Source organism: Petaurus breviceps, unplaced genomic scaffold (assembly GCF_028583685.1).
Source record: "Petaurus breviceps papuanus isolate PSGF00001 unplaced genomic scaffold, PetGlider_PUasm1.0 176, whole genome shotgun sequence".
Classification (NCBI taxonomy): domain Eukaryota; kingdom Metazoa; phylum Chordata; class Mammalia; order Diprotodontia; family Petauridae; genus Petaurus; species Petaurus breviceps.
In genome coordinates, this window is record NW_027185771.1 from 4,643,666 (window position 1) to 4,667,520 (window position 23,855).

The following is a 23,855-nucleotide window of genomic DNA, read 5'->3' on the forward strand; positions in this document are numbered from 1 at the left end:
AGAGTACTAGTTTTCGGAAGAACTGGAGTTCCCATCAACTGTGTAATGGCTGCAACATCTCTTAACACACCAATAACTCAATACTGCACAATGTGGGGATTCAGGGAAATTAGTTAAATGCATGTCAGCCTCAACATATGATAAAAAGATCAATAAGTCAACTGAACATTAAAGATGCTTGAGAACATTTAGAGAAAACCTGCCCACCTCGCAAGAGCCAAGTAGCAGCTATAGTTACTGTGTCATTGTGCTCCGGAGGGCTGCTGGCAACGGCCTCAGAGAACCATGGGTCTGGTTGGGGCTCCATCAGAGTGGATTGCAGGTAGGTAATTAATGGGGGGGGGGGTAAAGGAGCAAGGTAAGCCCCTCTGTTCGGAGTAAGATTATACAAACCAAGGCCCCAACTCAATATGATCTATTACCCTGAGCTGTTTAGGAACAGGCATCCTGAGAACTTGAGGGTTGCTCCTCTCCTGGGACCCTGGCCAGGTCCTTGAGAAGAGATATAACTGCCCAACTCCTGGAACCAGGCATTCCAAGGAAACATCGTTCTTGAGGGGGTGGGCACCTTGGAGGGATTGGCCTCCTTCCCACGCCTCACACGAGATGATGCCTGCTAAAAACACCTGGCAACATCTTTGTTCTCAGCACTTCTTAAGCTTTAAGATTCAGACCCCAAATTGGAACCTCACCTATGGAGACACCTTGCCTGGGACCCTACCGGCTGCACCAGGATTCCCCAGCTTGTATGGTCAGGTGTAGGTCCTTCCCCACATCGGTGATGCTCGTAAACATACACATCCATTATTAACTGCTCTTCTACTATCTTTAAGCCTCTTACTCTTATCTCTAGCTTCTTTCTCACTTGCCTATATATACATATATTCTGAATAAATAATTGCCTTGGGTCTTTCTTGGAGTGCCAAGCATTCCGTTTATGCGAATCCTGAACCTCCTTGATTGTCCAGCAATGAGCCATGACCTCTACCATAAATAAGTTAACTCTGTAAGGTTCTCGAGGATACTGACATAGCAGTGGAGTAGAAACAGGAAGGTTCCAAGGGGTCCTGTGACAGAGGCCATCTACTAAAAGTATTTTAGCAGAGGTCTGGAGAGAAAGGATCTGGAGAGAACTCCAGATCCTCTTCCCTTTACTTAGGCTTAGGTGAGAGCAGCCTCATTGGTAGGTGATTGGCTGTTTTAAGTAAAAATAATGTCACACCCAATCACTGAATAAACTATAAATGAGTGAGTGAATGAATAAAGTAAAATAAAAGACAGCATTTGCTATGGGTCATCTCCATCAAGGCAGTTAGGGCATTCAATGGAAACGAAACAGCTAGAGAATGAACCGATAGAAATTTCTGAGACTGTCAAGAGGAAGAGTTGGACCATGGCCTGGGTATTCATCTCCAAAACCTGAAGCCTATGTCAGCAGTCTTTTTATGGACCACAGTAGCTAGCAATGGCCTCTGACACCTATTCAGGAACAAGGACAGCAACCTGCTCCCAGCACTGGGACGTGCTAGGACTCCTGGCCCCAGACAGATGGCTCAGCTGATCCAAGACAAGGTCAGACAGATAGTTTGTATTATTTTATTCAAAGTTCTCAGAGGCCGTTTACTTTTTCTTCTCCACATCTTGCTCTGCAGCCTCCTTGGCTCGTTTTGCCCGGATTCCGAAGAGACGGGCATTGGCCCGGGCCATTCGAAGACTAGCAAATGCCTTGAAATTCTTCTCGTCTTCAGTGATGACACGAGCCTTCTCTTTCTTGTAGACCTGAAGGGGCAGAAAGACCTCCTCTTATCTCACAGGCTATTATTTCCATCTAGGTTCCCCTCCAACCCGACAGTCTGCCTGTCCCCAGCAGCAGACCTTACTAAGCACTCTTGGATTTGTTATTAACAATTTTAACAAAATAGTCAACTCTGTCCAGAGACCAATGAGGAGTTAATCAAATAACAAGAGAATCCAGCACAAGTCTGGGGGAAGCCCCAAGGAACATACAGAAGGTAACTAAAAATGCTTCTATTTGAGGCTGGTAATCCCCCCCCCCAAAAAAAAACAAAATAAAACATTTCTTTTGTCCTACAGACACAACTATACCCTGATATGAATAAATCTTTCCAACAAAAGAAAATTTTCAGTTGTAGCTTCTGTGTTTACCAATTCTACTTCCCTCCAGCTTTCTAGATTAAAAAGTTGCATCAGAGCAGCAACATGATGTAGGGCCAAGTCCAGGGTTGGGAATAGTAATTAAATTGTACCTAAGGAAAATGATTCCGAGACTTCCCCTTCCTAAGCATTCAAGGCTAAATTTCCAAAGACCTTTCTCCCAGAAAGGTAAGATACCCACACTCCCTTATCCCACCCCCAGAGGTAGGAGTCTATTCTTTCCTCTTCCATCGCCTCCGAAGAAATCCCAGTGAGTCACGTGGATACTGACCCACCTCTGCTCGTGAATGAGTTCACTTACATTTCTGATGGGCATAACTGGTCCTGTAAGCTGGGTTGCCAACTTGAGTTCTTCAGCCTGTAACAAGAGAAGAAATTTTCAGTGTTTTGCTTACAATCAGTGACACTATCTCAAATATTCACAGACCAAAGAGTTTCTGTCACTACTGTCTTTGGTTAGATCTGGAAGGAACTTGTCTTTTTCAAATGATAATGCATGGTGATCAAGGATAAAGATTAAAATACATTACCATTAAACAGAATTCTAGGTATCATTCAAAAAAAAGACACAATTTTACAAACTGTTGTAGACCTCCAGAACCTCAAATAGTAAACTAACATTCATTCAGTTGGTATTTTAGTATTTGTCCCTTATACCTGAGGCAGGGGAAGAATATACTCCTAAATTCAAATGTTCATAAATATCAAGACAGGTCCCCTCAAACATCTTAGAAAGTTTTTGTAGAACGCTCTGTACTTTTCACATTCAATTAATTTTTGTGTTAACATTTATGTGATGAATGTATTCTACATATGCTTTTGAAGGATGGCTTTGTTATTAGTGCCCAGTAAAATTAGCATGGAAACCTCCCTGAACTTGACAAGGGAGGGGTTTCTCTGTTCATCAGAATGAACAATTTCAGAAGATCAAATTTCCATTTTTGTAGACAGCACAACCACCCCTCCAAATTACTTAGGCTGGTAACTCAGATGTCATCCTGACTCCTCACTCTCATCCCTCCATATCCAATCTCTTGGCAAGTCTTACTGATTCTACCATGATCTGCCACCATCTTGGCAAAGACCCTCATCTCCACATTCCAGTTACCAAACTTTTGATCTTTAGAAAACCCGGCCATGTTAGCTCCCTCACCTCTGATCAATCAACTCCACTGGCTCCTTGTTACGCCACCTCCCACCTCATGAAGTTTAAGACTGACACTGGCCTCCTGGTTCCTCACAAGTCAGGAAATTCCCTGCCCTCTCAGGCATTTTCACTTACTCTCTCCCATGCCAGGAATTCTTCCCCCAGCCCTTCTCTACCTCTTTCCCTCCCTAAGAGGTTCAGTCACCTTCCATAAGAAACCTTTACTGGTCAAGCCTAGTTAATGACAGTGCCTTGCCTCTGCTGATTATTTCCAATCTATTATGCATGTAGCTTGTTTGTATAGTTTTCATGTTGTCTATGAGCTCCTTGAAAGCAGGGATTATTTTTTGCCTTTTTTGTAACCCTGTTAGTATGATGCCTAGCACACAGCAGGTCCTTAATAAATGCCTACTAACAAAATTTAAGTAATTAAGATGAGTTGACAGTCCTCTCCACAAAAAGCCCCCATGCCATCTATTATGTGTCCTATACTTACAGAGCTATCTCCCTTCTTGGGTGCAGATGGTTTCCTTGGGAAGAGGATCAGTTTGGAACGATATTCTTTCAGTCGCTGCACATTTGCCTGGAGAGACTCTGTAGACTTATTTCGGCGACGAGGGTCCACAGAGATACCAATGGTCCGTGCCACTTTTTTATGGATACCAGCCACCTATACCCCACAAAGACAAATATTCAGTGCTGCTCATAGCCTGTGACTTCCACATCCTCCAGAAAGAGACCAGGCTAAAACAGTCATCAGATGGAAAAGGGTTCAAATGTACATTCATCAGAGGCAGTACAGAGATTCCGGAGACTATGTCATCATTTGACTGTGCAACCAATGCAAAAACAAGTACTAAGTTATCTAGTTAAAACATAAGGTTTCCATCTAACTTACCCGAAGTTCTTCCAAGCTGAATCCTCTACCAGCACGGACTTTGGTGTGGTATCGGACAGTAGGGCACCTCACGATGGGCCGGATAGGACCAGATGCAGGGCGAGGAGCAATTCGGCGGGCTTTTGCTTGACGAGCCTTTCGCCTATTTAATGAGATTCAGGAATTATTTTCCTACCTCTGCTTGAGGATTAGCCCAGGGATATGATAACAATCATAAAGATGTCTTCTAGACATTTTATTTTGGACTGGTAGACACCAAACATTAAATGCTATCAAAAGCCTGGAACTTCTATGTCCTAATAAAAGAGATCACAACAGTCATCAGAAGGTAAAGGGTTCAAATGTACTTTCATCAGAGGCAGTACAGAGATTCCGGAGAAAATGTCATCATTTGACTGTGAGACCTTTTCTTCTATGACATCAAACCTCTAGTCCAGTCTCATATATATGTTTACCCCATGCAAAATATAAATAAACCCCAATTCAACTAAAATAAAAATACCATCATAAAAATTAATTATGACTATAAGACGAAGAGGCATGCTCTCCACTTTTACCAACCACAGGGGTAAAAGGTAGGGGGAGGGCAAAGTGGGTGCTTTAAGTCCTGCCCTTCTGAACCAGAATTAGAGCACTAAGACCTGGTCTAAAATACTTATTTCAGATGAAGAAACCAAGGCCTAGGAGGTGACTTCAAATAGAAAACAATGGACCAACTAAAACCTCTCATATTACTTACCTTCTGATCTTCCTGGCTGGCTGGTTAAACCATGTGGCAACTCGTCTTTGCCAGTCTTTGTGGAAATGGGGCTTCAGAATCATGCCATTTCGGCTGGGCGCCATGGCTGCTTAGAGCCCTGAAGACAAGCAATAATATCACATTATGTAAGTAGAAAAAAGACATACACAGTACCACCTAGTCAGCAGTCTCATTTGCCTTCAGTTTATCTACTTTATGCTGCACTTACCCAATTTCATGATGTACCCTATTGTTATAACCTGCTTTAATAATCAATTCAGTAAACACTTCCTAAGCACCTTTGTACAAGCTGCTGTGTTAAAATCTCGGATGACAGTCTCTGATCTCAAAACCTTAAATTGGGAGGGAAGACTGCTGTACCTACAAGGTACAAGCAAAAAGCAGTACTAGGAACAAAGACCTGAACAACCTGGGGTAATACTGGGGGTGGAGAAAGAAGCTCCATGAAAGAGATAGGAACATTTTTATCCTTTAAGAAAAGCAGAAGGGGCAGCTAGGTGGCAAAGTGCCACCAGCCCTGGAGTCAGGAAGACCTGAGTTCAAATCTGGATTCAAGACACTTAGCTGTTTGACCTTGGGCAAGTCACAACCCCAACTGCCCTGCCTTCTCCCCTCCAAAAAGATAAAAAAAAAAAAAACCAAAAACAAAAGCAGAAAAGTTACAGCTTACATTTATATGCACTCCCATGTTTACAAAGTGTTTTACATATTTTCCTCTGGATCCTCACATCAAGCCTGTAAGGTAGAAGCTATTATCCCCATTTTTAGGAATGTAATGAGAAGGGATTAAAACCTGAAATAAGGTGTTTGGCATATTAGTAGAGAAAGGGAATGATTCCAAGAATTATGTCTCCTGGAAATCACAAGACTGAAATTGCTTAGATATGAAGGGCGAATGAGGGATAGAATTATGAAGTTGCAAAAGTGAGTGATTAGAAGTATAAGATCCCGGATATAATATGAAAGCCAGGAAGAAGAGAGACTCTAGTATTAGAGATGCCTTTGGAATGTCCAGCAGGAAGTTGGTGATGGACTGGGGAGCAAGAAAAGATTTGGGATTACCTTCAGGAAGATACCGGAAACCAGAAGCTGGGGAAGCCACAAGCAGGAAAACTAGGAGAGTAGTTGCAAGAAAACCCACCCAGATTCTGTTTCACCCAAACGTAAAAGTCTTCTTTGCCTCCCCTTCCCCTTGGCCTCCCCTGCACCAACTGTTTGGCTACTCCACACACCTTTTCCCCTCCTAATCTCACTCCCCCATTTTAGGAACTCTGCCGCGGTTCCTGAATTGGGCTATCCCAATTGTTACAGATGAGGAAATAAAAGCTGGGACCTTAAGTGACTTCCTCAGGCTCACAGAGCTAATAAATATCCGTGAGACAGGATTTGATCAACATTTCTTCCTCATACCCCGGTTACCTTTAGGAATAAAAGCCATTAAGGGTTTGCGGCGTACAAAAGGCACATCGCATCCTGCCCCCCTTCGAGGGTCTTTTCTCTACCCCTCCACAACTGCAAAAATCAAACGTTTCCAAAGCAGGGTTTAACGCGGCCCTTCTTGGTTCTCCACGAACTTTACAGGGCTCCCTGCGGCTTTCCTCCGGCCTGTAAAGGCCTCCACCCGGCCCCACCTGTTATAACCAGCAGCGGCCTGAACCGATCATCCCCAGGGGTTCCGGGCATCCCCTCCTGAGGCTGGAACCCAGAGCAGCCCGGCCCCTCCGGAAGCTCTGCAGCCAGGCTGACCAGCCCGCGGCTCCCCGTCGCCAGGGCCCCGCCTTTTCGAGCCCCTCCCAAGCTCGGGCCATGGGGCACCCACGCAGCACGCCTCGTCCGATCCCGGGCCCGTCTCAGTCTTCCCCTTCTCCGGCGCCCAGAAACCTCTGCCGAGCTCCGGGGCCTTCCGAGCCGGGAGGCTGTAGCCCGCTCCAGGAGGTGTCGGGGCTCGGGTTCGGGCTCACCTGACCCGGCAATTCTCGCCACCCTCGCCCCAGACAACGTGCTAGATGACCCGCGGCCGGCCTGGTCCCCTCCCCGATGGCTACCTGGATCTCCCGCGGGGACGCCACGCTCCCGCCGGCGGGGGCGGGCTAGGCCAGGCCGAGGCCTCGGAAGGCCCGAAGCCGTGCGCCCCAAGGGGAAGCAAGAGACCCATAGCAAGGCTCTGGACCTCGCCTGAAGGCCTCGCTCCCCAGGTCCAGGTCCACTGCTGCCGTCCAGGTCGACAAGGAGGTCGGATGACCCACCCCGAGGACGGATGGCAGCGGATGGCTCCCGCCACGAATCCCCCTTACCTCCTCACCGGCACCTCAGCCGATCCGAAAGGAAAGCGGCGTCCCGAAGCACGCTGGGATAGCGATGATTTCAGCCTATTAGAGCCCCCGGCGCTTTCCAACCAATCGGAGCTACAACTAGAGGCGGAAACGCGCAGCAAGGGCAAAGGGGTTCTGCAGCCTACTGGATAAACTTATGTTTCCCTTCACAAAGATGGCGCCAATCTTAAAGGGCCATGGTTTCATTTTTCTCCACTACCGCAGCAATAAAACTTAAAATCACCCAAATAATTTGGTTAGCGTTACTTCCTGTTGCTTGTACCTTGCAGATGAGGAAAACCACAAATTCTCCTTCATTCGGATGAGTCCCCAAAAAACTATAACTAGTGAAAAGAACTCTGTGCTAAGGCAGAGGAGACTTGGTTTCATTTGTGGCAGTAGGCAATGAATTTAATTTTAACAGTGTTCTTGAAGGTTCTCACCCCACTCTCTTCTCACCTGTCAGCTATGGATGCAATGGAAAAAAAGCTCTGCTGGCTTGGGGACCCCCTAAGGGTGGACTTCGGGGGGCAGGGGTGGTGACGACAGACAGGTCTGCACGAGGTGGACCCCCTGGGTTCAGATCCCGCCCGCAACTCACGTGTGTTAACCTACACTTCACTGGGCCCCCACTGGTGGCCTCATCAGCTCCCATGCGCCCAATTATCCCTGGGAGGAGGATTCTTAAGTCTCAGAGTACAAAGCCAAGCACTCTGCTGACCGCCCATTAAAAGCTCAAACTGAACGGGCCACAACAAGTCCAGAGCTGAACTCATTCTTTCCCCCCAAAACGTGCCCTCTTCCTCGTCACCGTTTCCTCTAGTAGCAGAGGGTACCACCATATGGTGCCAGTCACCCAGGCTCATTCTCTTCTCTCTCTCACTCTCTCACCCCCCACGTCCAATCTGTGGCCAAGGTGCGTCATTTTCTCCTAACATCTCTCCAATATGCCCTTCTCTCCCCTGGCATTGCCACCTCGATGGTGGCACCCATTCACCTCACCATTTCCTCTACAGCACTAACTTGCTGGTGGTCTGAAAGGGGAAGGATTAAATGAGCTACGGTCCGGTCTAAGTCCACTTATTAATGGATGACCCTGTGCTAATCCATGGGTAAAGCAAAAAACAGTCCCTGCTCTCAAGGAGCTCACAGTCTAACGGGGGAGACATGAAAATAATTACGAACAGACAAGACATATAAAGATAGCCTATATCAGATTGCTTGCCATCTTGGGAAGGGAAAGAGGAAGAAAAAAAAATTGGAACTAAAAATCTTATTAAAGTGAATGATGAAAACTAAAATTAATTTTTTAAAGACATATACAGAATAAAGTGAAGATAACCACAGAGGGATGGTGCTAGCATTAAAGGGTACTCACAAAGGCTTCTTGGACAAGGTGGGATGTTAGTAGTCAGCGGTCTTTGAAGGAATCCAGAGAAGCCAAGAGTCAAAGATGAGAAAGGAAAGCATTTCATACCTGGGGGACAATCAGAGAAAATGCCTGGAAGCAGACAAAGTATCTTGCATGAGGCCCAAAAAGGAGGCTGACGTCACTGGATCAAGAGGTACTTGGAGAAGGATCAAGGTGTAAGAAGACTAGAAGGGAGGGAGGAGGCAGGTTATAAAGGTCTTTAAAAGCCGAAAGGAGAAGTTTATTATTTGATCCTGGAGGTAGTAGGGATCACCTGGATTTGACTGAATGGGGTATGTCTGTATGACATGGTCAGAGCTATGCTTTAGGAAGATCCAGTCGAGAATGGACGGGAATGGGCAGAGATTGGTGGCAGGGAAACCAAGTAGTAGGCTGTTGCAATAGTGCAGGTGTAAGAAGATGAATCCTGTACCAGGGGGTGGCAGTGTCAAAGGAAGATTGGCAACGAGTACATAAGAGATGAAAGTGAAGAGTCAAGGTTTAGACTGAGAGGAGGGTGGTGCCCTAAGCAGATCTATGATCCTATAGTAAAACTATTTTAGGCCCCTAGTGATTCCCTTATTATAAAATTCAATGACTTTTTAAGTAATTTCCTTTGACCTTTCTGCATCTGACACTGCTCAAATCCTCCCCCATCCCCTACCTCCTTTCTTAACATGCTCTCCTTGTTTGGCTTCCAAAACACTGTACTTCCACGATTCTTCTTCTTAGCTCTTTGACCACTGCTGAAAATGTTGCCTCGTTCTCCTTTCTTTTCCTTAAATGGGGACAGCTTCCAAGACTGTCTTTCCCCCTCTTTTCTTTCTACATATTTATAAGTAACCTTAGTCAATGAGATGGAGAGATATCTTCTCTCATGGTTTCAATTAGCCACTCCTATGCTGATGATCCCAATATCTATATTCTACTCCAGAGTGCCAGTGTCCTATTTCAGACTGACAGATTCATATTCCCACCTAGATATTACAATAGTATTTGAAACCCATCTAAAATCAGCTGCCACCTCTTGCCAATTGCACCTCTGCAATAGCTTTCATTTACTAGCCTTACTGCTGCCACTGGAATTTGGGGGCATTTAACTTCTCTTTACCTTCAAAATTTAATGTTGTATTCGTTTCTTCTCACACCTGACCGCCTCCATGTACTCTGCCACTCAGCGACAATGGTCTCACTCCATCACCTGATTCCAAGCATTCTCTGCTGGTCCTCCATACCTGGAATGCTCTCCCCCCACATCTCTGCCTCTTGGCTTCCTTCAAGCCTCAGCCTCTATTTATATCCCCAGTACTTACCATAGTTCTGGGCAAAACTAACAGATTTGCCTTGACTACAGAGGCAGCCAGGTGGCGTAGGAGACTGAGTGTTGGCTGTAGAGTGAAGCTTGCCTCAGACCCAGAATAGCTGTGCATCCCTGGGCAAGCCATCCTGAATTCATAGTACTCGGCCCCAGTTTTCCCATCTCACAGGGATGCTATGAAGATCAGTAGAGATAACATATGGGAATGTCTTCTGAGTAAATATATTCTGCCAATGCAGAATGGGACTGAGAGATAACAGAAGGAAAACACTTTGCCAACCTTAATAGTCTTACATAAAGATGAGCTATCATTCTGGTACACAACACAAAGCAAAGGCTCGATACAGGTTGAATTAAGGTGTTTTGATTTGAGGGCAGAGACAGTTTTATTTCATTCTCATATCTGCACTGGCTTGTGCATGCACCAAGCACTTGGCCCTTTACCAATTTAAAGCCTAAAAGAAAAGAACCTGGGAGCATAAAATTATGTATCTTTGTGATGTTCCCTTGTAAATTTGGGAGAGAGCTATGGTATAGTGAATGGATATCAAACTGCCATCAGTCAGGAAGACCATCTCTGACCCATACGGCCTCTCAATCCCTTTCTGCCTTGGCCAAGTATATTTACTCAGAAGACATTCCCTATGCCAATAATGTCACAGAAATGATACAAAAAGTTACTGCCCACTGCATATTTTTGGCTATAAGCTTAGGTTTGCTGCAAATAATTTGGTGAATTATTACTAGAAAAAACTTAGGAACTCCTTTCTTTAGGACCCACTTCCAAACACCTGCCTGTAATCCTTTACCCTCTTGGTTCCTTGTTTCCAATGTTCACACTAACTCTGGAACATTTGGCACTTTCCTGATACTTACAATCTTCTTTTTTTTTGAGAGGGGAAAGTAGGGCAATTGGGGTTAAGTGACTTGCCCAAGTTCACATGGCTAGTTGTTGGGGTTTTTTTTTGGGGGGGGGTGTATGTTAAGTGTCTGAGGTCACATTTGAACTCAGGTCCTCCTGACTCCAGGGTCGGTGCTCTGTTCACTTCACCACCTATCTGCCCCTACAATCTTCTTTAAAGGGAAAAGTGTGACATAATTTTTTAAAGAGTTAAGATGTGTCACATTCATGATAGCTGCCATTGTGGTCCTGAATAAGCCCACCCCAACATTTTGATTCCTAATGAGCCAGTTGTACATGTAGTCACCTTGATACCACTTCTGAAGAACAATCTTTAAGTGATCATTCATGTTGCTTATGAGTCAAAAATAACATTAAGTTTTGAAAATGTCATGCCACTCAGCAGTCCGACTGATACCCTGCCACTTCATTTGTACCCCACGCCCTGTTAAGATGGATGTCTTCTGAATGTATTTTTATAGGGCTGAAGTCACAGTGAATCTTCTAATGATAGAGGGTGATCAGTTTGTTTATAGACTCTTCAAGAAGTTATACACATCCCTTTAGTCTTCTAAGCAAGAGTAACCATGTCAGGTCAATGAAAGGAAGGTCAAGGAAGGACAATTCACAAAGACTTTTCTATGTATTGGTTTTTACGTCTTCTGGAGAGCAAAACCTGTCTTTTGCCTTTCTTTATGTCCCAAGCACCTACTTAAAACATAGTGAATGTTTGTTGACTTGCTGATTTGTTATTTTGCTTAACTGGATTATACTTTCTGATCAACTTTTCTAAAATTTATCATAAAAAAGAAAATTCAGTAAAAAGGGTACTTCATTAGAAAAATGAGCAAAGGCAGAGCTTTATGATAACACAACTTTACCAATGCCGTGCATATTGACACAAGATGACTACCTGATCCCACATTCCAGGTCCAAAATCCTTTATTAGAGTTGCCAGCTCTTTGGGCATTTTACCATACTGTAACTTGCTGGCGATTGCTTATTGCTGTTATACCCAGTATATTTTAGTTTTAGTTTTAAGTAACCCCAGCCTTTGGTCTTTTCAAAGGCAGGCTAATCAATTATATTCTATTCAACAAACATTTTTAATGGACCTACTTTGCTCAAGACACTGGGATACATAGGTTAAGAAAAGAAATGGTGCCTTCCTTTAGGTCAATTATAATCTCTACTTTGGTGATGGAGTTGGTATTAAAAGTATACAACACAGTGGTTATAATGGCAAAGAAGAGATAGTGTCTAGACTTGAGGAGGGAGAGAGCACCTTTAGCTGGAGAGACAATAAAGATTTCCTCTTGGTGGCATTTAAACTGGTAGAGACGAAGGCAGGGGAAGGATTGAGGGAGGAGGAGGACTGGATAGGGGAGATGGTCTCCTGACAATGCAGGGCCAAGGCCTCAACTCGGTAGTCCAGGTTGGTTAGGATGTGGAATTTGTAAAGGTGACTATACAAAAATGAAAGTTAGACTAAGGAGTTGGTATTTCATCATAGAAGAAGACAGGAGCCATTGAAACCTTCAAACTTTGGCATGCAGGTATGGAGTTGTTTCTACTGAAAATCATCAAATTCTATTGGGGTTCAATAATGAGTCCTCATCCTGGACTATCCCAATGGCCTCTCTTGTATCCATTCTCCACAGGGCTGCCCTTGTCCATTGGACTTGGGCAGGTCATTACTCTTGAGAACCTTCAGAGGTTCTTTCAAAGGCCTCTGCTTGGCATGCCAAGTCATCCACCAGCTCGCTCCAGGAGACTTTTCCAGGCTCATTTCACATTCACCCACTGGACACTGGCCAAATCGAATGACTCGATGTTCTCTAAACTTGGCAAGCGCCTCTTGCCTCTACACTCTTTGCACAGGCAGTCCCTCGGGTGTAGGTCATTCCTGGACTACTTGTCCTAATTTCTGCTTCTTAGAATTCCTCTTGTTCATCCGAAGGAATTCATGGTCAACCTCCAACAAGTTTTTCTGGGTCCCCTAGCTTGCTGTTTCAAAAATGATCATACTTGGGGTGGCTAGGTGGTGAAGTGAATAGAGCACCGGCCCTGGCGTCAGGAGGACCTGGGTTCAGATCTGATCTCAGACACAACACAAAAAATAGCCGTGTGACCTTGGGCAAGTCACTTAACCCCAACTGCTCTCCAAAAAAAAAAGGGTGAAAAAAATTGATCATACTTATTTTCATGTTTCATTGCTTCTAGGAGAATGTAAGCTTCTTGACGGCAGGGGCTATTTTTTGTCTATCATCAGCACTTAGAGCAATTTCTTGTATGAACTTGAAAAATGCTTGTTGGGCCCCTTCTGTAATATCAGAAAACTAGAAAGGGGATGTCCTTCAGTTGGAAATGGCTGAGCAAATCAGAGATTATGAATGTTCTATTATTGTACTAGGAGAAATGGAGGCCATTCTCCGTGAGTTCCCTCTTCTATCACTCATGTCCCTTCCGCCATTCTCTTCTTCACCCATCTCATGTGATAAAACTCCTTATCAACACTAACTCTACTAATTATTCAAGTTCTACCTCTCTCCTCCAACAGAGTGTCTCCTTTTTCTTTCCCACTCTATCACTTATCTTCACTCCCTCTACTGGCTCATTTCCTATTGCCTACAAATATGCCCTTGTCTGCCCCATCCTGAAAACTTTCCCTTGATCCTTCTATCCCTAACATCCTGTGTCTCTTCTGCATTTGGGGGCTACTAAGAGCCTCCACTTCCTCTCCTCTCTCTTCTTAGCCCCTTATAATCTGGCTTCCAACCATATCATTTTTACCAAAACTACTCTCTAATCCACATTGCTAGTTGCCAAATACGAGTCTTTTCTTAGTCTCCATTTACCTTAACCGTTCTGCAGCCTGACATTACTAACCACTCTCTTCCTTGATACGGTCTGCTCTCTAGGTTCTCCTCTCACCCATCTGACCACTACTTCACGATCTCCTCTGCCAGTTCCTCCCCTCTAACTATGGGTGTCCCTCAGAGTTCTTTTGTCCAGGGGCCTTTTCTCTACTTCCTTTATATCCTGCTTCATTAACTTCACTAGCTTCCATGGACTTGATTACATTTGTAAACTGATGACTGACAAACTCTCTGCTGACCTCCAATCATGCATCTCTATCTTCCAGACATCTCACACTGGATGTCCAGTAGACATCTTAAACTCAGTATGTCCAAAACAGAACTCATTATCTTCAGTAAACCCTCCCCCTATACATCTTTCCTATTACTGTAGAGGGTAACACCACCCTTCCAGTCCTTCAGACAACTTAGGAGTCATACTGGACTCCTCACTACTCCCCACCCCCCCCAAAACAAACAGTTGATTTCACCTTTGAAATACCCTTCTCTCCTCTGACAAATATATTTTGCTGGACCTCATCACCTTAAGCCTGGACTGTGGGGGCTGAGGGTCTGCCTGCCTCGTTTCTCCTCACTCCAATCCATCCCCATTCAGCCACTAAAGTGGTTTTCCTAAAGCACAGGTCTGAACACGTGACCCCCATCCCCACCCCAATAAACTCCAGTGACCCCCTATCACCTCCAGGATCAAAGTCCTTCATAACCAGGGCTCCTCCTTCCTTACCAATCTTCTTACACTTTATTCCTCCAAAACATACTCTTCCATAATCAAGACACTCCATCTCACTGAGCATTTTCTTTGGCTGTCCCTGTTTTCTGGAATGCTCTCCCTCCTCCGCTCCAGATCCCAAGTCCCAACTAAAATCCCGCCTTCTACAGGAAGCCTTTCCTAACTCCTTCTGCCTCTCCTCTGTTCTTCATGTACCCTGTATATTGATTACCCTGCATACATTGGTTTGCATGTTGTCTTCCCCACTAGATTGTGAGCTCCTTCAGGGCAGGGGCTGTCTTTTGCCTTTTTTTTTTGTATCCTCAGGCCTTATCATGGAGTCTGACACACACTGGTAGCGGGGGCTTAATAAATGTTTTTGATTAAATTGATGAAAGGGACTGTTTTGGTGAAACCTTGTAAGACTTGCGTAAACTGATGAAAAGTGAAATGAACAGAATAAGAACAATTTATAAAAAAACAACACTGTAAAAAACAAACTTTTTAAGAATTAAAGTAATGATCAAAGCAATGAATGGTTCCAAAGGATCAATGATGACACATACAACCTATCTCCTGAGAATAAAGGAATGGATTCAGGCTGTAGAGTGAGACATACTGTTCTGGACACGGCCAATGGAAAAATCTGCTTTGCTTGATTATGTCTGTTAGTATAAAAAAAGATTATTTCCCTTCTATTTTTTTTTCAGTGTGTTGGAGGGAGAGAAGTGAATTGGGAGCAAGAAAAAATTCATTTTGCTCATTTTAAAAAAGAAAAATATTTGTTGGCTTGGATTAGTACCAGAGAAGTATGATATCCGGTCCATACATGTGTTTAGAATACTCCACTCCAAATTTTTAGGAGATGGTACAAGGAATTGCCCACTACCCTGCCTCCCCTCCTTCCATTCTTAAATCTTTGCCACTCTCTCCATGAAAGGTATATTTGTGTACATGTTATAACCAAAATAATTTAATTCTTTTAGAGGAGGGAATTTTTCATTTGGCCTTTAAATATTTCTCCATCACCTTGCTTAGTAAACAACTAATAAATGTCATTGAACTGCATTTCATGGCAGATACTCTTCACTTTTCTATTCAATAGTAAGGGAGAGGGGCGGCCAGGTAGCACAGTGAGTAAGAGCACCGGCCCCAGAGTTGGGATGACTTGGGATCAAATCCAGGCTCAGACACTTATCACCCACCCAGAAACACCTTGGCTGTATAACCTTGAGCAAGCTACTTAACCCCAATTGCTTAGGGGCCGCCAGGTGGCTCAGTGAGTGCGAGCACCAGCCCCAGAGCAGGGATAACCTAAGATCGAATCTGGGCTCAGATACTTACCACCACACCCAGAAATAACTGGCCGTGTAACCTTGAGCAAGTTACTTAACCCCAATTGCTTTAAAAAAATTTTTTTTAAATATTTAGGGAGATAATATATTGAAGCAATTGGCAACAAGTTTCTTGTCCTATGGAGTATTTTGCAAAGATTAGGTAGGATCTTCAAAACAGCTGACAAATAGTTATTTTTAAAAAATCATATAACTGTAAAATTTCAACAAGCTGGCAAAAGGCAGAAGAAAATTTAAGTCTAAAATGTGCAAATCCTGGGCTTGGATACAGACCATTCTTTTCAACAGTCATATAAAATGTATACTTGTCTATACTAGTAGAAACAATGGCTATATGACACCAAGGAGATCTCTCAGTCTTGGAAGAAGCACTTTTGTTCACACAATGAATTGGCTGCTGAAATCATATTTGAATTAAATTTTTGTGATGAAAAACCAGAGAAATTTACTACAAATTTTACCTTGAGTACTTTGCTAAATAAAACCTTTTTGCAGATCCTCTGTCACTTTCCTATTCCAGGACAGATGTCTATCTCATCAATCCCACTCTAAGAAGCTTCTATAGACTCTCTGACACTCTCCGGAATCTCATCTCATTGAATTTCAGCCAGGTATAGAATACCTCCCTTAAAACTTTCCTACTAGTCTTACTAGATTTTCCTCTTGAACACCAGTGGGTTATGGTCTAGCAATGAATAAAACACTCCTAGGCACTGACCTACAAGATTTTAAGAACACACACATACACAAAAGATTCTAAGATAGAACTAAGCCTGGCAAGAAGTAATGAAGTGCTCAAGTAGAGCCAGAAATCAGGTGAGCCAGAAGCTTCACTGTATGGTCAGGCAATGACCACCAATAGCTAGCTTTATTTCAGCTGGGTAGTGCCCCTAGACTCCGGGCAGATTCCAAAGCTAAGCCAAGAGACTGTTTCCAGCATGACACTACCTTAGGAAGTCTGTTCTGGACTAGCAATCTGGAGGATTCCCAGGAGAGCAGATCAATTCTAGGGCTTTTGGAAATCTGTCTGTACCCTCTCCATGATGCACAATTGCCATCCTACAAGGTGTTTACAATTATTACACACCTAGTGTTTCTTCTTGGAAACTGATTTCTAACCCAACACAATACTATTGAGATAACACGTCAAGGCTTACAAAGACATATCTATTTGTGATCTCATTTAGTCCTCACCACTACCCTATGAAATATCATCTTTGTATATGGATGAGAAAATCAAGGTTCCAAGAAGTGATATGTACAAGGTCACCCCACTTGCAGACAGTCTCTTCTAATCCTAAGTGCATCACTATTCCACCACACCAGGCTGCCAACCTTATTATTCTTAAACAAGAATTTGGTTTACTTCATTTCCTGTAATTCTACAGACTCATTTAACATGATTTGTTAAGGCTCAGTAGGAGAATAATTTGCTAGGGGATTTGGTCATAATGTGAACTATATAGTGTCCCCTTTGTAGTCTTTTCTGAATGGTCACCTAGATGAAAATCTACATTCCAAAATCAATTGTGAGCCCAAGCTATCCTGAGCTTGTATCCTGTTAGGCAAAGTTTCTGCTGGACTATGTGTACCTACCACAAAGTCCTAGGGGATAGCAAAGTGCTGTCTGTGCATGAAGCAGCCCTTGATAAATACCAATTTGACTTAGTTGGGGCTTATCCAAAAAGCAATATGGCAAATCTGCTTCAATGCCCTCTCAGGGACAACAAAATTGCCATCCTATAATTCATTCCCTACAAGAAGTATTTGTAACAGCTGCCTGGGTTCACATAACTAACACAAATAGGACATTTCTTCTTGTACACTGATTCTGAGAATAGCAATTTAATATATTAAATCTTATTCCTTCAAGGCAGTACTCCCAAATCCATGCCTCCAAATGGTTTTCTGCGGAGAAAATTGAGGGATGGGAAAAATAAGATTGAACATATCTGAGATAATATTCTCATACAGTTGTTTCCCTTCATGTACAAGGGAAGAAGTAAACCAAAATGCATCTCTATCCATCAATGATGAAAACAGGCTCTTCCAGACTGTCAATGATGGACGCACTGAATGACAGATTAAAAGTTACTTAAGTCCGTGGATCCTACAAAATGGGCTTTTCATTTAAGCTATTCTAACAGCAAAATCTACAAACTATATTAAAAAAATGAAACAGACACATAAACCCAACTACTCTCCTCAATGAGGCCTGGTTAAGTTGTAAGAGGTGGATGTCATCCTGCAAAATTTATTAATCAAACATTACAACAGCTCACCCAGGTAAGGTGTCATACTTTGAAAACAAAGCATTAAGAGTATCTCTGTAAACATGATATCCAATTAAATAGTATCAGGTGAAGATATTTTAATCCCATAAATTTGCTTCCTTTCATTTCCCATAATATTGTAAGCTCATTTATCAGATGACATAATGAGAGGGCTCACAGTTAAAACATGTAATAATGATCAGATCAGCGTAACCATAGAGTCCTTTCTTGAGCATTTCATTATTTATTCTGATAAAGTCAGAGGAACCAGGGAAAAGGTCATATATAACTGTCAGGCAGATATGGGATTCTTAAAAAGTTTTCCTGTTGTTCTTCATGGACAACAGGTCAGCACTGCTATATGTTCTCAGTCAGTGTTTATAAACCTCTGAACACTGGGTAATATGCAACACCTATCATCTGTGATGGAGCGTGTCCCCGTAGGGGAAAAGATAAAAATCCCAAATCCTCTGCAAAAGGATTCATTAATGGTTGAGTGAATGTAGCTCAGACCTGTACCTGGGGAGGCTGCCTAGTGTAATTTGTGCACTGTGATGGGTTTTAGGGTTATTTGAACACAAGAACTGGAGATCCTAGTTTAAATGAAACCCAGTAGGTCAACTGAATGGGATGTTTGTTTTCTGATTTCTGGAGGAAACGCTGGCTTCTTTTCTAACCCTCTGAGAAAGGCGTTCAGACTATTTTTGTTGGGATGATTCTTCCTCATCCAAATCCTCCTCTTGGGGGTGCCGTGGCTGGGGTAGCTCTTCCTCCTCGGTGCCTTGTCTCTCTCTCTCTGCGTCAATCCATTTCTGCGGAGTGATCATTTTTTTAGGTCCATGGGGAGGTGGACCAATCAAGGCCTCAATGTCCTCATAGTTTATCACTTCCTTCTCCAACAAGGCATTAGCCAACTAGAAAGAACAAATATACCAGTGTATAAGCACTGAGAGCAGACTCAAAGATATAGACAAGAGCCTTTTGAGATCAGAATATCAATGAATGAAAGAGAAAACCATTCAACAGAATATCCATGCAGGCTAACAAACTTCAGAGTAAACCCTCTCTCAGCCTTCCCAGGGTCCAGGAAATGAAGCTCAAAAGAGTATTTCTATGAGTAGTATATATCAAGCCCTAGGACAAATCATTTTCCCATGGAAGCAGTGACAAGAATGCAGGCTGGGAGACAGAAGAAGGATACATCTTGAGAATGATATGCCACCTCCCTAACTTAATTTCTCATTTTCTAGAAGCAAACTTTTTTACTGTTAGGTAGATGGGTTTTAGGATACACACATTTACATATATACACACATAAATATCTATATCTATCTAGCTATCTATTAAAAAAAAACCCTCGGTGGAGCTGTGGAATGGGAAGGGCACTGACATCAAGGGATGACGGTAACATCCCACAATAAGTGGAAGAGGAAAGGAGAAAGTCATCTCTGACACTCGATGTGGTATAAATTTCAAGTGTGTAGAGGTTTAAAATAAGACATGGAGGTAACTGCAAAGCAAAGTTAACAGGACTAGCTCTATGGCTCCAGAACCCAAGTGCAAAGAATGCCACCAAATAACACATTCCTTGTTTCTGGTTAGCTAAGTCTGAAATCTGACAAATATTTACTGAGTACTTATTACCTATAAAGCACAGAGCTAGGCACCATGGGGTATTCAACAAAAAATAAGACATGGTCCACACCTTCAAGTAACATAAAGGGGGAAATAAAAGACAAATAACTCTAAGTATGGGTAAAATGTGATAACTACTATAGAAAGAATAAACAAAGTGTTATGGAAACATAGAACAAAAAGGGACTATTTTCCACATGGGAAAGGAGGCATATATGATGGGATTTGAATGGCAGGATTTTAACAGATAAGGGTGAATGAAACAGCATGAGCAAGGAACAGAGGTAGGAAAATTTGGGTTTCAATAACTTCATGTAATGAAGTTTGGTTGAAATACAGTATACGTGAAGAAAAACAGTGCAAGTGAAGGCTAGGAAGTCAGGGTTTGGGCCAGAAGGGCTTTTCCACCACAACTCTATGATGATGGGATTTCCATCATCTACCCAACAAATCTCTGTTCTGCAGCCACCAGAGGCCCCTTATTTATGGAGCTATCAGGTAGGGAAAAATGGTTAAACTGTGACTTGTCTATGTGCTGCCAAGCTAAAAGATGGGGCCACAGGTTCAAGCAATAGATAAACTAGAAATACTTTAGGATGGTTCTTAAAAACAGATTATAGGAGTTAGGTGGTGTGCCAAACTGTAATCTTCTTGTTCCTCAGCTTTCCTAGCTCCTGCTGTAGGGATTAATTTGTGTCTACTTTCAATCTATTCTCAGAAAACATCCTATTCCTTATAGCTTTACTTTCAGTAACGTGAGAAAGCTAAGGAGCTGGGGAGTCCCCATTGAGGATTCTCAAAGGAGACAAGAATGAAGAAATGGAACTGTCATTTCACTTGATTCTGCAATCCTCAAAAAGAGAATCAATAGTTGTGACCTGGCAGAGCTATTTGAAGGGCTTCGCATAGCAATAAACTTAAAACTCACAAAAAAGTAAAGAGCTATCAAAAAGAAGAGATGTAATTTGGACTGCTTTTCCAGCTAGGAGCTTTATCACAGAGAAAAAAAACTCACAGAACATAGGCTCACAGACTTGGAGCTAGAAGGGATTTCAGTCAGTCAGTAAATACTCATTAGGCAAGCACTATCTGCCAGTCACCGTGCAAAGCACTGGGGATACAGAGAAAGGCAAAAAGGCTTTTAGTCTAATCCCTACCTCTTATATTTTATACATGAGGAAACTGAGGCCACTTGAAGGAACTTTCGTAAGATCACAAATCACCTCAGCACAGACAAGATCTGAGCCCAATTCCCTGCTCCTCCGATCTTTCTCTTGGCCCACCCTCCACCTGTGGGAACAGTAATCACCCTGACACAACAATTACTGGAAAAGACATGCCAATCAATCCCCCTATGACTCCACTCACTACCCTGTGACTTCCTAGACCAAAACAGGCTTCTCTGACCAAAACTTACCAACATGTATTGCTTTCCTGTCAGGAGACAAGCTCACTAAGGATCGGGCCAGCTTTGCTTTTTGATCTTTGTATCCCCAGACTCAGCACAGCGCACGGCACATAGTAAAATCCTTAACAATGCTTTTTCATTCGTTCATTTATTAATTCAAAGGCCTGCCTCCCCTGGAAGACATAGTGAAAGTCTTGGAACAATTGAGAGATGCCAATATGGGGAATTTCTGAAAATCAGAGTGGCTTCTGGGAAATCATCCATATCCCCTATAGCCTCCTAGCTAGCATGGAGTTGAAACCCATGTATGCTCACTGCCAAGAGAGCAGAGAATGGAAAAACCTCACTACTGTCTTGGGAAGAAAGCTGTGGATATCTCTAAAGGTTATGCAAAGTCTTTCTCCTTTTCACAAGAAAAATCACAGGGATAGGAACTAGGAGTTGTGGCTGCAAGACCCAGCTCTATGGTAAAAGAGAGTCAGTCCTCTAGCCACACACTTAAACTCAGTCCCTCCTACTTCTACCCAGATGACTGCCAAATTGATACTTTTATCCAAAATTTTTTGACAAATCATTTCCACATGGATGTCACACTGGCACTTCAAACTTGGTATGTCCATAACTGCATTATCTTTTTTCTAAATATCCTTTTGATGTCACCTTTTCTGTCAAGGGTACCCACCTGCCCAGTCAACCCATGATTGAAAACCTGGTGTCCTCCCTGAACTCATGTATGAGCAACAGCCCAACCCTATCACTTCTGCCACAACAAAATCTTTGGTATCTGGCCTCTCCCTTTTATTTTATTTTATTTTTTTAAAGCAATCAAGGTTAAGTAATTTGCTCAAGGTTACACAGCCAGTTATTTCTGGGTGTGGTGCTGAGTATCTCAGCCCAGATTTGATACAGGTCATCCCAACACTGGAGCCGGTGCTCTTACTCGCTGAGCCACCTGGTGGCCCCTAAGCAATTGGGGTTAAGTAACTTGCTCAAGGTTACATGGCCAGGTGTTTCTGGGTGGGTGCTAAGTGTCTGAGCCCAGGATTCGATCCCAGGTCATCCTGACACTGGAGCCGGTGCTCTTACTCGCTGTGCTACCTGGCCACCCCTCTCCCTTTTATTTTTACTACCACCCTGGAGCACAGGTGGTGATGACCAGCCTCCCTTCTTAGAGTATTCTGAGAATTTGCCAATGGGTCTTCCCACATATTTAATCTCTGCTCTTTTAACTTCACTGTTACACTACTCTCAGACTTCTCAAAAATCTTTAGTGAATCCCCCTTGCCTAACAAGTCAATTTGTAAAGTGTAACATTTGTCCTTTGTAAAGTGTAATATTCAAGGCCCTCCTCGATCTGATACCATCCTGACTTTCCAGCATGAGCTCCTGGGGCTCTCCCAGGCCAACAGACTCATCTCTGTCCCCTGAACACATTGCCCTTTCCTGCTCTGTGTCCGTGCACAATCCAATGCCAGGAATGTCCTTCACTTGCTGAATTCCTACTCCATTAAGACACCATTTCCTATGCAGCTCCTTTGTGAAGCTGATCAAATCCACTGCCTTTGCTACTCTGCCTTTTAGCCCATGTGGAGTTATCTTCTCCCCCATGAGGCTAAGCTACATGAAGGCAGAGCCTGTGTTTTAGGTAGCCCCCAGCACAGTCTTTAGCAAATATCTGCTAATTCTGAACTACCTAATAATCAGTGGCTCCCAAAGTGTCCTAGTGAAGCAGGGAGGTCCTAGGCTTATGATCACAGAATTTCCATGACCACCTGATATCACCCACACCTAAGAAGAATCACCCTATGCCGAAAGAGAGGCTCATCCAGCCTTTCCCTGAAGAATTTAAACAAGGGGAGGAGACCCATGACCTTCCCAAATAGCCCACTGTGCTTTTGGAGCGCTCTGAAGTCAGATGACTCGGGTTTAAACCCTGCCTCTGAGCCTTACACTGCTGCTGTGACCTTGGCAAAGTCATTTGATGCTCCCAGGCGTTTTTCCTCACCTGTAAAAGGAGGGGCTGGATAGATGGCCAGGTTGCACTCTAGGATTCTCTTATATGCCCATCCAAGATATTCTGGACACTGAAATGTTCTCTTCTGAAGCCTATTCCAATAACAGGAAGTAAAGAGAAACAGCCAGAGATCGCTTCTCTTCTAGGACTTCTCACTGCTCAGAAAGGTTTCAGCAAATGCTGATTCTAACTTAGCTTGGCTTTGATCCCTCCCATGCAGGCCCAGCAGTCCCAGATGGGTGTGTGAATGTCTGTTTACTTAGTTACCTAGCAGCAACAGCTTTGGGCAGACCAAGTTATATAATTCTACATGTGATGACCTGAGGGATGGGAGGGGTCACCAGGAGGCTTCAGAGACAAACAAATGCACTAAATAAATACCACTAACCTCCTAGGTTTTTTCTGCTTTTATTTTTAAAATCAGAATCCAATTGCTGCCTTCTCTCTAGACCAACCTTACACAAATCAGCCAGCCACACAAAGGCTGAGAACTATGGTGATAGATTTGCAGTGAATCCTATATTCTCCTACCATAATTTTTGGGATCTTCATGTGGGTTAAGCTTTTGGGTGGAGCTTGAGACTGAACAGAGTTCTTCCCCTTTGTAAAGATAACATAGGGTTAATATAGAAAAAGTGGCTTCTTTATTAATAGGCTCTG

At 43.3% G+C, this 23,855-nt stretch overlaps 2 protein-coding genes and 2 non-coding genes across 5 annotated transcripts in view; all 4 read right to left on the reverse strand.

Annotated features, from left to right (window-relative positions):
- Positions 1-1,582: 1,582 nt before the first annotated feature.
- On the reverse strand, positions 1,583-7,431 carry RPL13 (ribosomal protein L13). The gene is made up of 6 exons (XM_069085534.1): positions 7,275-7,431; positions 4,960-5,077; positions 4,221-4,362; positions 3,819-3,992; positions 2,477-2,533; positions 1,583-1,779 (listed from the first exon to the last, which is right to left on the reverse strand). Exons 2-6 carry the CDS (start codon positions 5,061-5,063, stop codon positions 1,621-1,623), a joined length of 636 nt encoding a protein of 211 aa, XP_068941635.1. The 5' UTR covers positions 5,064-5,077; positions 7,275-7,431; the 3' UTR covers positions 1,583-1,620.
- Positions 4,060-4,147, reverse strand: LOC138159654 (small nucleolar RNA MBII-202). Its single transcript, XR_011167938.1, has one exon. It is a non-coding gene; the product is annotated as a small nucleolar RNA MBII-202 (small nucleolar RNA).
- LOC138159653 (small nucleolar RNA MBII-202) lies at positions 4,523-4,610 on the reverse strand. The gene has a single exon (XR_011167937.1). It is a non-coding gene; the product is annotated as a small nucleolar RNA MBII-202 (small nucleolar RNA).
- Positions 7,432-18,084: 10,653 nt separating the features above from the next.
- SPG7 (SPG7 matrix AAA peptidase subunit, paraplegin) overlaps positions 18,085-23,855 on the reverse strand; it is an 89,406-nt gene continuing 83,635 nt past the window's right edge. For both annotated transcript variants that reach the window (XM_069085535.1, XM_069085536.1), the window contains one exon: positions 18,085-19,052. In XM_069085535.1, the coding sequence (XP_068941636.1) occupies positions 18,837-19,052 (216 nt within the window). In that variant the 3' untranslated portion in view covers positions 18,085-18,836. The remainder of the gene's footprint in view (positions 19,053-23,855) is intronic.

Bases quoted from the DNA above. Each gene is read 5' to 3' on its own strand.
- RPL13 (XM_069085534.1), bottom strand. From the start codon at position 5,063: ATGGCGCCCAGCCGAAATGGCATGATTCTGAAGCCCCATTTCCACAAA. The intron at 4,363-4,959 runs GTAAGTAATATG...CTCATTAAATAG, and splicing joins CCAGCCAGGAAGATCAGAAG to GCGAAAGGCTCGTCAAGCAA. The intron at 2,534-3,818 runs GTAAGTATAGGA...CTCTTGTTACAG, and splicing joins CCAAGAAGGGAGATAGCTCT to GCTGAAGAACTCAAGTTGGC.